Source organism: Xiphias gladius, chromosome 22 (assembly GCF_016859285.1).
Source record: "Xiphias gladius isolate SHS-SW01 ecotype Sanya breed wild chromosome 22, ASM1685928v1, whole genome shotgun sequence".
In the NCBI taxonomy this organism is placed as follows: Eukaryota; Metazoa; Chordata; class Actinopteri; order Istiophoriformes; family Xiphiidae; genus Xiphias; species Xiphias gladius.
In genome coordinates, this window is record NC_053421.1 from 20,384,600 (window position 1) to 20,402,296 (window position 17,697).

Below are 17,697 nucleotides of genomic sequence, written 5' to 3' on the forward strand. Positions count from 1 at the left end.
TACATCTGTCACACCAGGCAAAGGAATATTTTGTGCTGTTTTTGGTATATATGCGCTATGCATGAGCAAATCCTCTTCTCTACCAAAAAGTTTAAATTTTTACACTCTGTCCCCCTACTTGTGCTTTTGGGGGCTCAAACCATAGGCTGTATAGGGGTCAAACTCATTGTTAGACCTCTTATGAATAAAACTCAACGACCACAAATCCTGGTCTTACTTTGTTTGGAAAGTGGGGAGGGGTTAAGAGCACAAAGAGTACTGTCTCCAGTAATCACAGATGTAGAGCACATGACGATCCATTGTATCTAACCAGGTCTTACAGCTGGAGTCTCTGGGACGCCAACTAAATACAAATTCTGTTCTCATAAAGTTAGGAAAAGTAGGTAATAAAATTATATTATTATATGTTTTTTTTTTTTTAAATCTGTTAAGGAAGGCCCAGGGTCTCCAGGACCCCAAGCAGAACATGAAACAGGGCAAAGCAACTCTGCTGTAATACTCATACAGTGTGTAAAAGTAAATTAAAGAGACCTTACAGCCTCTGTGTCACTGGTATAATGACTACAATGCTCCTATGGAGACTCGCATGCATGTACCGTTTCCTTTCTCACGTTCATTACAGAACTATAGTCGTCGTAAGCAACCTGCTTTCACACCCTAAACGAAGTAAGCTCCATTTTAAGCCCTTCCTCAGACATTGCAATCACCACCCCGCGGATAAGCAGACATGCACACTCACACGCGTTCACACGCGCACACCTCTCCTCGCTCTCTCCGTGGCGAGGTGGAGCCCATAGGACACTCATCTGCTCTCCGGAAAACAGCAGATGGTTCCCCTTGTTCTCACTGTACCACCTTGTCGGAGGAAGTCAAAATCAGGAGCAACAACTTGATCTAGGAAGCAAGGTGGTGTGTGTGTTTCTATGTGTGCGCGTGCGCGCTTGTGGTGTGAGGACGCGCGTGGAAGATCTCCGTTATAGCCTATAGATAGATTGATTAACATTCTAAATGTGACCAATGAATATTCGCCTGCAGTTTCGTTAGCAATGCATCTCTCATAGTTTGTTTGCTGGTAGGATATCCTGCAGTAAAATTCGCGCGTGCGTGCGTGCGTGCGTGCGTGCGTGCGTAGGCTAAGTGTATTTTGCATGTACTCGTGTGTGTGTGCGCGTGTGTGTGCACGTGTGTGTGAAGGTCAGCTCGCCGGCGCAGTTTCTTTTCCTATTTCTCTTCCCTCTCGCGCAGGTTTTGATCTCTCAGCCGCGAGATCAAAGGCGCTCTCTGGCTATTAGTCAGCGCGAGCCATTGATCCCTCATCGATCCACGCGAGACACAGCCGCCCCGTGAACACCGCGCGAGGCTCCCAAAGCTCCTCCCGCGCGTCAGGAGAGGCAGAGAGAGAGAGAGAGAGACAGAGAGCGGGAGAGAGAGAGAGAGAGAGAAGGAGCACGCAAAGGAGGGAGGTGGAGCAATGTGTGTATGCTTGTGTATGCTTGTGTATGTGTGTGTGTGTGTGTGTGTGTTTTTCTACTGGCGCGGGCAGAGCCAAACTCGAGCTTTTTCTTTGCCGCGGGACATGAAACAATGAGGCTCGAGCCGGTTTTAATAAAGCGCGCTTTCCCTCCTTTCAACTCTGGCGCGAGGCGGACGAGCCGGCAGCGGAGAGCGATCGATAATTAATGACGATGAATAATTTAACCCTATCGATTGATACTTTTTTTCTTCATCCTTTTTTCCCCTTCTTTTCCTTATTTTCTTAAGGCTGGCGTTCCATACCATACTAATACGGTTATCACGCGCTCACATCCTCATCACCTCCTCCTAAACTTGTTGGAGTTCTTCACCTTTCGTGAAAGTCTAAAAAAGAGAAAGAAAAACAAGTTTCTTTATTTATCAGAAGCTACTGTAGCCTACTCATGAGCGCAGCAGGAGTCTAAACTCCGCCTGACTGTTGTAGCTGAAGCTCCAGAACTTCCCCCCATGAATGAAGCTGGACTTTTAAGGATAATGCTGGTGACATTCTATATTTGTCTCATTATAAACAAATCCAACGAAAAGACCAAAACCAACGATGAATTGATCCGGCTAACAAGTAGTAAGTCTTTGTGCCTATGTTCCTCCACTGTTTTTCCAAAAAACTATTAAAACTAATAAAGCACACATATTCCTTCATATTCTGAATGAACATGGCCGCTGTAGTTTTATTCTGAGTCCATCCCTCAAGCAGCCTGTGCCATGAACACTCACTGGGGCACCAATCACCAACAAATGCACAACCTGCTCCTGTTTTGTAAAAAAAAAAAAAAAAAAAGAAAATTACAGTGCCCAGCTGTTTTAAGAAATTCATTTGCCCCTTTGTGAAAATGAAACTATATATATGTGACTCATTTTTAAAGACTGGCATCATCAGAAGGGAAAAACCGGGCCACAGACAAGGCTAGGAAAGTTTGGAAGATGTTCAAAGAAGAACTAATACATTGTTCATGTTGGTCTTTTCATGGGATTTGTTAACAAGCAGATAACAAGCCAGTCGTATCATTTAAGCCTTGAACCTGGGAATTTAGTTTATTTTGAAAAAAAAAAAGTTTCATAACATTTCAGCTACTTTCACTTTATATTCTTACTATTACTTTCTATTACGTCTATCATATTATGGACTCGGTAATTCTCATTTGTCATATGGTTGGGTTTTTTAAACATATGTTTCTGACCCGTAATCCCCTGCCCTCGATCTTGCCAGTTTTAAACAGCACATTGGCTTCACAATCGCCATACCCACTCATACATGTACAGCATCTCTCAAACTGAATTTCATCGTATGATATTGTGGTTTGGCAGTCCTGTCAGGTGATAGCCTGTCTCGGTGCGAAGGACTACAGTATTAGTTTCGCCCCTGCAGTGTGGAGCAATGGGTGATCTGTGGGAGAACAAGCACAGTCACAGAGCCTCAGTGCTCCTGTAACTATACATCTTGGTTAAACACGTTGACAGTGCTGCACTGCTGCCCGTTCCTGTTAGAGAGACTGTAGTGAGTTCTCGCTCTTTCGTATGACAGTATGATGGGTATTTGAAGTTCAATGTACAAATGAGCAAACGTGTGGAAATGTACCTGCTATAAAAGCTGTAACGCAGCTAGTATAGTGTTAGTGTTTGCAGCTCGGTGACTCTTAAACACTGAACAGATACTTTTACAGTATTTTCAGCTATCATTGTTTGAGTCTGCTGTAATCTAATGTGATTTATTAATGGATGTCCGAAATGCACCAATCCAGGGGATAAACCGTGACCGTTTAAAGTGAAATCACATATTTTCCAACATAGTCCCAGTATGTGAACAGACAGAAAACATGTCAAATAACCTTAGAAAATAGAATATTTAAACCAAAACTACATCAGTGCCTATTTAAATGCGTTATAATTACTCGTGCATGTTCTCATTGTAGTTAGTATGATATCCTACAAGAAGATCAGTTTCATAAAATGTGACAGTCCTATCGAATGCAAAATTTTCACAAATCACTTAACTACAAAGACAACGAAGTGGTTAAGTTTTGGGGGTTAAAGAAAAGAAAACCTGTTGTGGTCAAGCTTACAGGAGGTTCATTTGGTTGGGGATAAGGTTATAAGGACAAAGTTTTGTCATTGCTTTTTAGCTTAACTAAAAGTCCACAGAGTCTTGTAGTTTTCATATATACTTTTTGATAAGAGTACCATACCTTGGCTTTTTTTTTTTTTTTTTTTTTTTTTTTTCGTACAAAAAAGTAGGACTTGTCTGTGGGGAGATGCAGCCTAGATAACACTTTCAAAAGCCAATATATAATTTAACAATTTGTCCAAAAAAAAAACCTGGATATTAAAAAAAACGTGCATGACCTATTGGGATTGTTATTTCCTGATTAGGATAAGAAATTTAGCTAAATGAGTAGAATTATAGGCCACTGTAGTCATAAAATATAATTCAGCGTTGACTTTTCATTTGGATGGACAGGTTCTTTTTCTTTTTTTCTCCTGATCAGCCCCCCCCTCCTCCTCCCTCTCTCTCTCCTCTCTCTCTCTCTCTCTCTCTCTCTCTCTCTCTCTCTCCCCCTTCCTCGTTTCTCCTCTCTCCTTCTTTCCATCTCCTCTAACAAACCCATAGCAGAGTCCCTCTGTTCTTCCACCCTGAGGCTGACCAGTGTGTCAGAGCTAACCAGGGAGAGGAACAGAGAGAGAGGGGAAGACAGAGATAGCGGGAGAGAGGCAAGTAGAGAGAAAGGGAGAGAGAGAGAGAGAGAGGGTTCAGTTTGGCCTTCTTCAGGGGCAACCAAAAAAAGGAAGATGAGACAGATGTACAGAGTCCTTTTCATCTAGTGGAAAAAGAAAGCGGGAGAGGCCAGACTCTTCATGCCTCTCATATTTTTCTATCTTTTTATATCGTGGCCCATCACTCTTTCCTTCTTTAGACAGCACTGGAGACATAATGTTGCCTGAATGTCAGGCTGCCCCCCTTTCTCCCTCTACCCCAGTCACTCTCAATTTCAAAACATACTTGGTACTACAGTATATTCCTCACACTGTTTCCCTTTCACTCCTGTCATTGGCCTACTAACCTCGGCTCCACAAGTACACCAGTTCTCCTGATGGCCCCGGTCCTGTAGATCACCAGCCTTGATGCATACTTGCATCAAAGTGGTTCAGTCAGTTCTATCTGGGAGGAAGGTGTTATGTGTCCAAATACACATCCATATAGTGATCTCTTCCAAACACCTGAAACCCACCAAATTCTGACCTTTAGACTCTTTCGAAATGTGCTTCTCAATCTGTTTTGATCCACCGTTTCTTGAACGATATTTAGTTGTGCTAGAAACCAGAATGTCACGCGAAGTTTGTAGCTAAAACTAATTCTGTTCATTTGATATGATTTTCCACACCTTTGAATACCTCTTACTCTGACCGTATCCTAATCATGGGTAAGACTTTACCAATTTTCTATTATTTCAGCAGGTTCATTCCAATCAGTGAAACTCAGCTGAGATTATGTGACTCTAATCAAACTAATACAAATGTGACTGTAATACAACAGTCAAGCAAAAAACTGTATCTCTATCTAGCACTGTTCAAAACAGAATTTACATAGTGTTTTCCAGGACAAACAACAGAGAAATTATGCACAAAAAAGACGGAGACATAGAACACAGACCACAAAAACCATAAAATAAAAGAAGACGAAGAAAACAAGTCGCTCTAAAGCTGCTATTATCAATAGTCTTATATTAACAATTGATCAGATGACTAAATATAATATGAAAAGGGTCACTTGTCATGACAAATTCACAGAAAATTATCGCCTGACTATGCAGTTCCCTTAGTCGCTGTGGAGTGTTTTAGCGTCTTTCGGCTCTTTTTTTTTTTTTTTTTTGGTTTTTCCGGTCAACCACTTTACTGTCTTGATTCACTCATCAACATCATTTCCAGCCAGAGCAGGCAGCTTTTTTCCCCGAAAGAACAGCAACTAGACAAACTTAGTGAATAGCTCATGAATAAACTGGCACATTTTTGCAGCTAAAAAAAAAACATATTTTGCTCAAGAGTTGGTGGAGAAAAAAACAGAGCTAAAAGGAAAGTGAATATTGGTCTTACTTTCACCAAGAGGCCTGAACCACGACTCCAAATGAATGATAATGTTGCTCCGTATCTGCTGGATGTGTAAATAAGCAACTGTGAGCTAACAAGTTTACCATATCAACTTCATGGTGATAATATGTCAATATTGTATTTGCAGCTTGTTTACGCTGCTCCCAAGTGGTCAAAAAATCCGTTACTGCTGGTTTAAAGCCTCTCTGAGGCTGTTTGAAAGTTGCAGCAGAACCGCAAATGGATGATCAACGTTCAGCCTTGACCACCCTTGACCCAGCATAAGTGTGTGAAACCTTGCATCTTAGTAGTATCCTAAAGACACGGAAAAACCTGTCCCTAAAACCCAGTACACTCTTGAACGGTTGACCGAATTATCAAAAGCCTCTGACTCATCAGCACAACAGTAATGGTCTGTTTGCTAAAACTAGCGTAAGCCAACACTTCACAACATGTGGAGGAGCACAACTGAGGTTTCCTTTGAGCGGCGAACGTGCTCTTGTCAAGTTGCGATTGTGTACAGTAACTTGGTGTCCCTATTGTATGTGTCTACCATTGTCACTGATAACTGTGTGATCCATCATCCACACTGGGTTTTATGGGTGGCCCTTTTGTGGGAGAGGGGTCCTTTGTTTGGACTGTTTTGTCCACCATCGCTCTGTGCAAAATAAAATGCATGTGTTGTGTTGTTGTCTTCACGCATCTCTGCGCTCTATCAGTACACCAGCATCTTTAGTAAACAAAGTGCATTCCCTCTTTCAGCTCAGTGCAATGTGTGTTAGTGTGTCTGTATTGATTCAGTCAATATCTATGGGCTCCATGTCTTATTTTGTGTGCTGCTTCTCACTATGTGTGTGTGTGTGTGTGTGTGTGTTTCGGCTACCTGAATACCTGCGTATTTGTGCCATATCTGCTTGAGACTGTGTGTTTACTGTGCATGTACAATCCATTACAATCTGTGAGCGTCTGTATCTGACAGCCCGTGCATGCATGTGTGTGTACGAGTGTGTGCGTATGAGGAAGAGTATTCCCTGGGCTGCTAGTTATAATGTTTCTGGGGGTGATGGGGGGAACTTGAAAGCCCTGCGCTGCCCAAATCAAAACTAACAAGGAAATGATGGGGGCTCCTTTATCTCCTCTCTGGCCTGGGGGGCCGAGGGGGGCGAGAACGGGAGACTGGGGAGGGAGGGAAAGAAGAAGAGGTGGAGGAGGGAGGTAGGGAGGAGGAGGAGGGGGCAGCCTGGCTTCCTCTTTGATTTGTAAAAAATGCATTACCTCCGAAATCAAACGGAAAATTACTGCGCCGAAGCAAAACAGACAGAGCAGGAGTGAGGGAGAGAAAAGGAGATGGGTGGGGCAGCAGAGGAGGGAGGAAGGGGGAGAAGACAGTGGATAGGTGAGTGTGAATAGGAAGGAGGTTGGAAAGAGGAAAGGAGGATTCACCTGTATAGATAGGCAGTTGGATCGGAAAAAGGGAGGATGGGTATAGATTTGAGACAGTGTGTAGGTGGTGTGAGAGGTAGCTGGAGAGACCCTGACAGATAGCAGCGTACATATATATTATCCTCAGAGGACACAAGCTTATACATGCCGTGGACCACGAGAATATGGCAAATGAAAGAGATGATGCAGTACTTATGACCTGTAGCCTACAGGGAAGAGGAAACTTATAGATCACTACCTCGAACACAAAGAATATTTTATTTTTTAAAGACTCACACCAGTCTCTTCAGAGGCCTTCAGTCAGATGAACAGGCAAGATATCAGCATTTAAAAGGAAGAACGTATGTTTTGAAATAGAGTTTTGCGTGAAGGCCAGTGTGTGATTTGATATCCTACTGGTACACTGAATACAAAATGATCTCTGTTACAGGCTACGTGTAGGATAGTTCTGTGAAAAATCCCATGTGAAGGTGAATAGCTTTGTGCGAAGATATGAGTTATTGCTGTTCTATGAACCCTTACGATAACTTTGTCTCATTATGGGAAAGTGAGCGCAGACAGAGACACAAGACAGAGAGAAAAAGATGAAAAATAAGGAATGATAACTTGAATGATAGGGAAAAAAAACAAACGTGAGTGAGATAGGGTGAATGCCAACTCTATATTTGAAGACAGAAGGAGCGGCTTGAAAACAAGAAAGATGAAGAGAGGGAGGAGAGAGTGAGAGGGGCCACAATCCAAAGGCTAGAAGCAGGGTGAGAGCGAAGGAGAGATTGATAGAAAGAGAGGGTCGGTCAGAGTGAGAGAGAGAGAGAGAGAGAGAGAGAAATGCCTGGAGTTAGCAATAATAATTTATACAAACACACCTTAATAATTCACGTTCCATTTCAATGCTGGAGGGAAAATCCAAAATTCACAGAGCATAATTAAATAGAGGCAGAGAGTGAAGGGAGAGATAGAGAGGCCAGCTTTAAAGATACCAGTGTAGGAGCAAGGGCGTCTCTTCCATCCGAGCTTTGTAAAACAACCCTGATGAAACTGATATCCAAACTAGATGCAGTCTCATCCAGTCCCCTCACTCGCCATGGAAACGCTGAAATCTCCTTACCTTCTCCTGTCAGCAGACGTCTGTTTGCATTTATTTAGGAGACATTGTCATTATTAGCTGTCATTTACTAAAGCAACCGCCCCTCCGTAAATGACACACACACACACACACACACACACACACACACACACACACACTACTGTTTATGGTGAAGCAATGAAGCAATGCGATGGGTTGAAAATCAATAGATCGTTTTCAGTTTTCATGCCCACCTGTGGTACCCAGTTGGTGTTGTCGAAAAAAATAGTGCAAAATGACAGTTAAAGATATTAAAAAGAAAAACTGAAACATCTCTTTTTTTACAGATTTGAATCAGCTTTTGTTGTCAGAATGAAAAGTCAATCACTGTTGCCTCATGCACGTTTACCAGACGTCAGTATAATTGTTTACTTTAACATGATTATATTTTATAACCTGAAGCTGATTTCAGTTTTTTTTTTCTTCAGATATTATTTAAAAACTACAAAAAAACTTAAGTTCATTTACCCAAGTACTGTACTTAAGTGCAGTTTTGAGGTATTTGTTATTTACTTGAGAATTTCTATTTCATGCTATTTCATAGATCTGCTACATTTCAGAGGGAAATATTGCACTTTTTACTCCACTACATTTATCTGACAGCTATAGTTACTAGTTACTTTGCAGATCAAGATTTTACATTCAAAGCAAATAAAGTGCTTGTAAAATATTATACATTGTTATAGATTAATTTTTCAACAGTATATGAAGTAATTAGATGTAGCCTCACCTCAAGCAACTACAACAATAAACACATTAATGAATCAACAGTTATAATCAAAAAATGTAATATATAACGCTTAAAGTGTTTTTTCCTTTTTAAGCTTTAAGTAGATTTATTTGATGATATGTTCGTACTTTTACTTGCAGGGTTTATTTTTACATGCTTGTATTGCTACTTACTTAAGTATTTGCATATTTCACAGTTAGTCCCTTCATGTCAATGTAGAAGAAGGGGTTGTTTATCGTGTCTTTCAAATACACAAGTACCAAACCTGACCTCGTAAGACACTAAATATACTGTTTCATCAGTAAAATTTTACATATGCAAACTGAGAGCTTTGTCTACAAGAAGGCTCCTTTTCTGAAACACATCTCAAATCCTTTATAATTATGCAACCAGAAACGGTTTTTAATGGATAATATGGCTCAACTTTGATTCGGTTTTCATAGTTCCTCCTCTTATTAAGTGCATTATAGGTATGTCCACCCTGTTGCATCAGACACAGCCTCAGGTGGCCACACATGATTACAGCCATCAAACACCTGATCTCTTGATCTGTACCAAAAGCATATGAAACATAACCTTGCCGCATTTCACATTGATCTAAGGTATGTTTCTGAACTCGTATTGCACCTTTAGACCCTTATGCAATACCTCCATTTCCAACAAAAGTTTACACCCTTCGACTTCAACTTCAACTCCCAAAATAAACCTGCTAGGTAGCTGACTCTGGCTTTGGCAAATCATTTTCTATGAAATGCCATTTTATGTTCCTCTGGTTGCATATGCAGAAGTCAACCAATCGTGGTTTACTGACTTTCCTTCCCCTCTGTTCCATCTCTTTGTTTTGTTACAGGTGTTGTGGAGGCATGGACTGTAACTGCGTCAGTGATCTGCTGCTCCCCCCGGTGCCCGCACTCTGGACACCAGGTAGGTCCCACCATCACGCTCTGATGGCCGAAAACAGGAGATGTAATTCTAACCTTTCTTTGCTGTGTCAGGTTGGCTTAAAGTCTGCATGAAGTTTTTATTAAAAAAAAAAAAAAAAAATGTACCGCTGCATGAGCAGAAATCCTTAAACATTTCTTTTAATGTAGACCCAGGTCATGTGTGTAAATCGGGTGATACCAGATGACAAAGTCAAGCAAATATAGTTCTGATAAAACTTCAGAAACATCGTCATCATCATCAAAATCACGTTAAAAAAATCATCTAAAAAGATTAACCATACACACGCACACTGCTAAACAAATTGAGTCTCTGATGGTAATTGGTTGTATGTCCAGTGTTTTTATAAGGCTAGTTAGTGCCAGATTCACTTTGGGATGAGTCAAAAAGCTACTTAACTCCATCAGTGATGTACATACAGTCGGCTTTTAGAATTCAGACCCGAGCAGCATCAATCAGATCTCTCCCAGCGAGCTGTCATCATCCCACTGACCAATCTGTTGAGGCTAGAGGGCATAAGCGCAGACTAACATTGCTCAAGGCACGTGCTGTGATATTAAACACATCATCCCTCAACTCCATAACTCATCAGTCATTCAGACAGCAAACCCCCACCCCCACCCCCTCAGCACGCAGCAGGACAAACGACAGGCCCTTAACCTCATCCTGCCTCCTCTGCCCAGGGTTCGCCTTCCCAGACTGGGCCTACAAGCCTGAGTCGAGCCCCGGCTCCAGGCAGATCCAGCTCTGGCACTTCATCCTGGAGCTGCTGCAGAAGGAGGAGTATCAGGGGGTGATCGCCTGGCAGGGGGACTACGGAGAGTTTGTCATCAAGGATCCAGACGAGGTGGCCCGACTGTGGGGGATAAGGAAATGCAAACCTCATATGAACTATGACAAGCTGAGCAGGGCACTGAGGTATGACAGGAAAATAGGACAGGAAATATTACGGCTGGTGTGTGTGTGTGTGTGTGTGTGTGTGTGTGTGTGTGTGTGTGTGTGTGTGTGTGTGTGTGTGTGTGTGTGTGTGTGTGTGTGTGAGTGAGACGTCTCTGTATGTTTTTGTGCATGATGTGTCGAATGTGAAGCAATAACACTGTCGGTATCAGATAAATCAAGATGTTTATCACACCACGGTTTACATAAATAGTTTACTCTTCTCTGACTGAATCCTAACTGACTTGTATCTTTTCCATGTTGGTATCAATGGAAAGATAAAGGTGGGACTTTTCCTGGGGAATGTCAATACCCTCAATTTCTCCTTATCTGTGGACATCCTCGTGGAAAGTTCAACATTGAGCTGCCAAATAAAAAAGTTCAATAGGGATTTCAAAATTAAGTCTAGGTCTGAAATTCCTTGGACCTCTGCGTCAGAGCGAGGAAACTGCTCAGCACAGAACTTGCCCAAGATGATTAAAACAATAAGTTCACACTCCATACCTTCAGCATTTTACTCCTCCAACCGCACACACAGTTTTTTTATGCAAATACATTCTACCCCAGCTTGTTCTCCTACCCCACCCCCTTCCCTCTGCTTTCCTTTGGCCCCTTTTTAATGGGGACTGTCGTCAGAGTGTAATTGTTATGAATTGGCTGGGGCCACAATTAGCCTTCTTAATTAGCCTCACTTAATTGCTCAATTAAGGGCCAAGGCACACTTGCCACGCAAAGCAAAACACGTACACATCATTGCACTGAGTGCAGCAACTGTGGATACATGCTGATACGTACATGCTGCCGTGTGTGTTGATATAGTGCGTCTGCATAATGAGGCACTGCTCACCAGTATTTAATGCTGAGGTTGTCTAACGTGTTCTGTGTTTGGTGCACCTACTGCGGTCACTCTCAAACAAAGAAATCTAAGCGCTCAGAGAGGTGGCGTTCGAGATTCGTACTATCTCGCGACAGGACTTCCGCCGGTTTCTCGGTTCGCAGCATCCCACCCCCCACCCATGCGCCCCCTTCATCCCCACCTGAGCACTCAGCTCCTTTACCTGAGCCAGATGGCTCCATGTTATGTCTTTACTGCTGATCGACCTGGCATCCTGGCAGACTGTACATTGTGACACCTCAGTGGGTGGCACAGGAAACTGGCATGAGGACAGCTCGACATGCCCAGCGGGAGACACCTGAGGTCGTTACCATGGAGACGTCTCTTGTTGTCCCGCCTCTTTGTAAATGTGCTTTGCTGTTGGGAACAGTGACAGTTTCTCGTTGTCATGTGCATTTACGCGACAGTTTCAGAGCCCAAACTGCTTCTGACGAGTCACATTAAATCACAAAATGAAAACAATTCTTTTGTCCTACCTCTCACTCTAAAATTAAGTGAATTATTATCACTTTAATGGCGACAAACTTGTGTTGTTCTGAATAAAATCAATTTTTGTTTACTTGGTAGAACTTTTTTCTCATTTTAAGACACCAATATTTTTCAGGATCATGATATCTTTTCATTCATTTCGGTGTCATTATCCATATTATATTGATAATAATCTAATACTCGTATTTAAAAATAAAAAAAATGATTAATGATCTTGTGCATGATGAAAGGAATATTTTGTTTGGTTGTTGTGTTGTTGTTGTTTTTCCTTCTGTAGTTTGATGTCCACCGTATGTTAAGGGCCTCAGACACTCAAAGGGCACTTTGGCTTTTTGACTTTTTGTCTATTAACAGCTGAATAAAATTTCCTTTTAAAGGACCATATTGTATTGAATCAAGGCAGACAGACATGAATTGATTTGGCGAAGGAGGAGATGAATAAAAACAGTGGGAAATCAGCAAAGCTCTCGCCCCACAGCACTGAACTTGTTTACTTATTCTTTTCTGTTAGTGATGAAATACAAAAACCTTGATGTGAGCATTATATTAATCCTTCTCTCCTCTTTTCCTTTTCCTTTTCCTCTTCCTTTTTCCTTTATCCTTTTTCCCTGCTTCGATATCCTCTCCTCCTCCTTTGCAGGTATTACTACAACAAGCGCATTTTGCACAAAACCAAAGGGAAACGCTTCACCTACAAGTTTAACTTCAGTAAGGTCGTGTTGGTGAACTACCCCATCCTGGACATGGCCAATTCTCCCTTCTTTCTAGCCCAGAATCACTTCAATGGGGGCTCTACCACACCAGACTGTACCCCAGAGGTACGAAGGGTAGGATGGAGGGACTGGGAGAGGGTGGAGGGATATATTTTGATATATTTTGTAAGATAAAATTCAGATAATGACATGTTAGTCACTTAGAAAAGAAACATAAATTTACAGTCTGACACATTTGGAAAATGACTCATACAGATTGAAATCTAAATTATATACGTATTTTTGTCTCTATGGCAGGTCATAATAAAAAATGGTATTTAAATACACAGGGAATAAAAAGTAGAGAGACATGGAACAAATAAAGAATAAGGAGAAATAGCAAGACACACTCTAGACAAGCTCTACTCTTTTTTATTAATAGTGATTTAATTCAGGTAACTGAAATCCATTTCTCTCTTGCAGTTTTGCTGTTGTATTTTTCAGGCCCCTGCTGTGCATTTGATATTTTACAAGAGAATGTGTGGTATTCAGCGTATGTATCTTTTATTCACTGTCTCTAATGGTGTTCGTAATAGAATACAACTCACTTATTATTTGCCCTGTGAGATTGTAAAATTTTTACAGAGATAAATTCTATCAGAACACAGAAAGAGGGAAGAATGAACAAAAATGTTCTAATTTAGTTCAAAAATAATGTTATGACTTAACTTGCAGGTGTATTAAAGCGATAAGCTATTTAGGGAAAATAAAACAATGAACAAATCCATTTAAAGGTTTCTACGCTAAATTATGGATATAACCACACAAACCGTTTCAGGAGACTATTTTTAACTTGGGTGTAACTGCAAGTGTGCAGATAATTTTATTTTAAACAACTAATGTCCTAGAAAGTGCAGGTAACTTGAAAGTACAGTAAGAGAGAATCATCCATCATTTGTCTGTGCCGTCCTTAAGAGGGGATAAGGAGACAGAGACTCTGAAGGCGACGGTGGAGGGGGACGGTTTTAACTTGTCCTTAAAACAAAAGAAGACGTTATCCCCTCCTTCTCTTATCCCTGTCTCCGATGGCGTATCCATCTGTCATCGATTGAAAATGAAAGAAATAGAAAGCAAAGGGGTCGCGTCAGATCAGATCAATGGTGGGTCATTAATGCGGTTTGTTAAGCAACGCAGATCTCGCAGCATGGGAGTACAGTCTCGGCTTTCAAACTTGGGGCTGTGGGTGACAGATACTATTGATCCACAGTCCTGCTCGGAGAAAAAAAAAAAAATCCCCCTTTGTCCCCTTGATTCCTGAATTTCAACTGTTCCATTTATTTTTTACCTTGTCTCCTTCTCCTTCACGTACACAGCTGCCCTACACCCTGAATGGATGTTATTTTCTCAGCTCTCAGTCCTATTCGTCCTGTGTCCCTTCACACAAACTGGCCCACAATCCCTCTCTCTTCTTGTCATTTATCCTTTGTGCCCGCAATCTTAATCACTGGTCTCCATTTGACTCTGTACTCTTCCTGCCTTTGACTCTCTCAGCCTCTGCGTCGTCCTACCTCCCTTTTTACCCCGACTCCCATGGCACCCCTTTTTATCCTGTCCTTGCTGCGACTGTATCACTGTTTGCATCACACTCGGCAGGGCACTGCTGTCAAGATTTGACTTTACCCCGTGTAACACAGCAGCACCATAAGGTCGAATTTGTAGGGATACATGTGCTTTTTTTTAGGAAGTTATTTTCAGGGCACATGCTCATTTTTTAAAATCTTTTTCCGCTGTCTTTTTTTTTATCTCCCTCTTTGTCACTCAGGCCATACAGTCCCTGTTTCCCCGTTTGCCGGACTCCGGCAGAGGAACATCCCTGTTCGATCGCGGGACCGCGGCCCCGGGGCCGGAAGGAGACAAGCTGAGACTGGACACGTTCCCTTTCCTCAGCTCAGGTGAGCCGATAGAAGGAGAAAACTTGGTCAGATACTTCAAGTGCCAGTGCAAAAATAAGAATCTTTTAGTATCCCAGAAACAAAGCCGTCTTCATGAGGGAAAAGACAGCTTGTACAGAGGGTGTGTAGGCAGTGCATACAAACAAAGGCAAGAGGAGAAGGTAGAGGGAAAGGAGGAGAACAGAGAGAGGAATGAGGATATAGGGAGGCTTGAACATTTATTGTTAAAGGAAATAAGAGAGATGGCTGTCCCATCGCACCCTGCAGTGAGACTGTGCTTCAGGTAAGAGATGCCTGGTTAGCTCGTGAATTATACATTTCAGCGGAGGTAAGAAACAAGTTGAGGGCTGGAGACGTTGTCCACCTTTCCAGCATGATTGTTCGCATTTGTCCTCTTCCTGCTCTGCATGTGGGTGTCAACAGACGCAGCGTGGATTTGTGTACGTTTGCGCGATTGACAGTGTGTACGTGTGTTGACGCATCTGCCTTTGTTTTGTTTTTTCTGCACACTCTATACGTGCATCAGAATGTGTACGAACGTGCAGACCTAGAGAGGTGGCGTGTAAACAGATGTATTTACACACACATGCACTCCTCATCACACAACCTGCCCCCCACCCCAACCCAACCCCCCTCCCCACTCTGTTTGTCCTCAGGTCCTATTCCCCCCTTTTTCCCTTCTCACCCTCCTCTCCCTCCCATGTGTCCCCGCTGTCCTAATCCCTTCCCAGGCAGGAAGGCCCTAATTGAGGGTGCAGGCTTCAGTTTGTGGCCTGTGGGCGCCCATTACTGTGTTTTCATAAGCAAGTGAGGCCTGCCTGACTGATTCAATATTCATGTGTCTGCCAGCTACTCCTGGCCCAGCACGCAGAGACTTCACCACTGTCAAATTAGCCCTGCATAGTAAATAACAGAGTGAAAGAGAGAGAGAGAGAGAGATGGGAAGATTGGGAGAGATGGAAGCTGCAGCAGAGAGAGAATCTTTGAGTTGGTTGTCAGTTGGAAGGAAGTACTGTAGGTTGAGAGGCAATGCTTTTGTTTGTTCATTAAAATTGGATTCCAGCATCACCTCAAATTTACCCCCTTTTTCTGTTATCAAGTGATGCTTACAAGGAACTGAATTCAAATACGGTGCAATATTTAATTTGCTACACTTTAAGGGTTTAGCGTAATCTAAAATGATACGATGACATGTCGAAACATCGCGGAACAAGAGACAGACAGTTTACAAGTTTTCTCTCTGTCAGTCATCTAACCTCTGGAAGTACACGGGCTAGTCTGCTGATGCATTTTTTATTATTTCTCCAATAGATTTTTCAACAAGGTAACGGTCCCCTCTGTAATGATGTGTAGTCAAAACAGTGGCAGCTTGTCTCCAAACATTTCCTTTTTCACATACAAAAATGATACAGCATTTGGAAGACATAAACTCTGCTTGATTAGTTGTTTGATTTTTTTTTTTTTTTTTTTTGAAGTTTTCACTGCAGTGCAGAATCTTTGTGTTCACATCTGGTTTGGAGCAGTGTGAAGTGGGTGTACTACACAGTACTGGCATGCATAAATGAACCATCAGGTTTTTGTTGAAAGCAACCGTGCCAGAATTGGCCCCTGTGGCTTCTGATTAGAATTGCTAATACTGCTGAGCATAATTAGTGAACATACTTGGATGTTGTATGTCAAGAAACCTTTGGCCCTTCTGAGTTTTAACCTCCATCTCTGGATTTTCTCTGTTGTAGGTGCCCCGTGCTACTCCAAACCCCCGTCCCTGCTGGGCCCGTACCCTCGCAACCCACCCTTTGACTACCCCTGGGGCTTCAACCCCTACCTCCCAGGGGCCTTCTCTCTCAATAACTGCCCCAAACTGCCCCCTGGCTCCCTCTACCCCTCCCAGTTTTACCCCAACCCTTTGCAGAGCAGCCTTTCCCAGCTGCCTCACCCCTTCTCCTCCCTGCTCCCCCCAGGGGAGGCAGGTGGGGGTGAGAGGGGAGCAGCGGGGCAAACCGGAGGGACGAACGGCACAGCGGGTGGTCAGCCAGCCAGACTCTGCCTGCCACCCTACCCAGGGAGCCTGTCTATGGGTCGGACGGACATTGGCAACGGGGCGACATTAGGGGAAAGGGAAACAGTGGAGGCCAATCCTCCAGGCACGGGGCTGAGTCTGGGGCTGGGAGCGGTCGGGCTGGGAGCCGGGACTGGGACGGACCAGCAGAGCCCCACAGAGAGGAGGGGGGGCGTAAAGCAGGATCCGGAGTCGGACTCAGATCTGGAGATCACAGATCTGAGCGACTGCAGCTCAGAGAACGAAAACGAGCATGAATTTGGCATCGGGAAGGAATCCAGCCTGGCGAACAGATCACAGATTGTGTTGGATGGAAAGAAAGGGAGCATGCTGCCACCCATCTCCTCTCTCCCCCCGCCAGTGTCCCCACATCCTCTGAAGAGCCTGATTCCCATCACTCCTCCTCCGCCGTCCCTGGCTCCGTCGCTTTCCCCTTCCATGGCTCTACATGAAAGACACAGGGAGACAGAGACACTCAAACTGATTCACAGCTAATACATTTTCATGTGCATCCACCATCTTGCCAGTCTATGCTCTGATAACTCTCTTCTTCTCTCTTGTCATTTCGCCGAGACACTTTTCTGCTCTATATTATCAACTCTCTGATCAGTCCTGATAGATACTTTTTCCAGGAAAGGCAGTTATGTTCTTTACTTCTAACATTACATTTTCCCTGTTTGTTGTCTAAGTTTTTACTTGCCTACAGTCCATTACACTGCAAACTTCTCCGTCTTAGAACACACGGGGTGTACAGTTTTTAGGGTATGGACTGTCTGCATCGCCATCTTGTCCTTTCTGTTTTTGATCCTTCACACCAAAT

The 17,697-nt window shown here is 43.0% G+C and overlaps 1 protein-coding gene across 1 annotated transcript in view; it reads left to right on the top strand.

The window, feature by feature from the left end:
* Positions 1–17,460, top strand: part of erfl1 (Ets2 repressor factor like 1) — a 37,270-nt gene extending 19,810 nt beyond the window's left edge. Inside the window, exons 2-6 of the mRNA XM_040118590.1 lie at positions 9,763–9,836; positions 10,538–10,772; positions 12,815–12,992; positions 14,689–14,818; positions 16,555–17,460. Of these exons, the coding sequence (XP_039974524.1) occupies positions 9,776–9,836; positions 10,538–10,772; positions 12,815–12,992; positions 14,689–14,818; positions 16,555–17,372 (1,422 nt within the window). The 5' untranslated portion in view covers positions 9,763–9,775 and the 3' untranslated portion in view covers positions 17,373–17,460. The remainder of the gene's footprint in view (positions 1–9,762; positions 9,837–10,537; positions 10,773–12,814; positions 12,993–14,688; positions 14,819–16,554) is intronic.
* Positions 17,461–17,697: the final 237 nt, after the last annotated feature.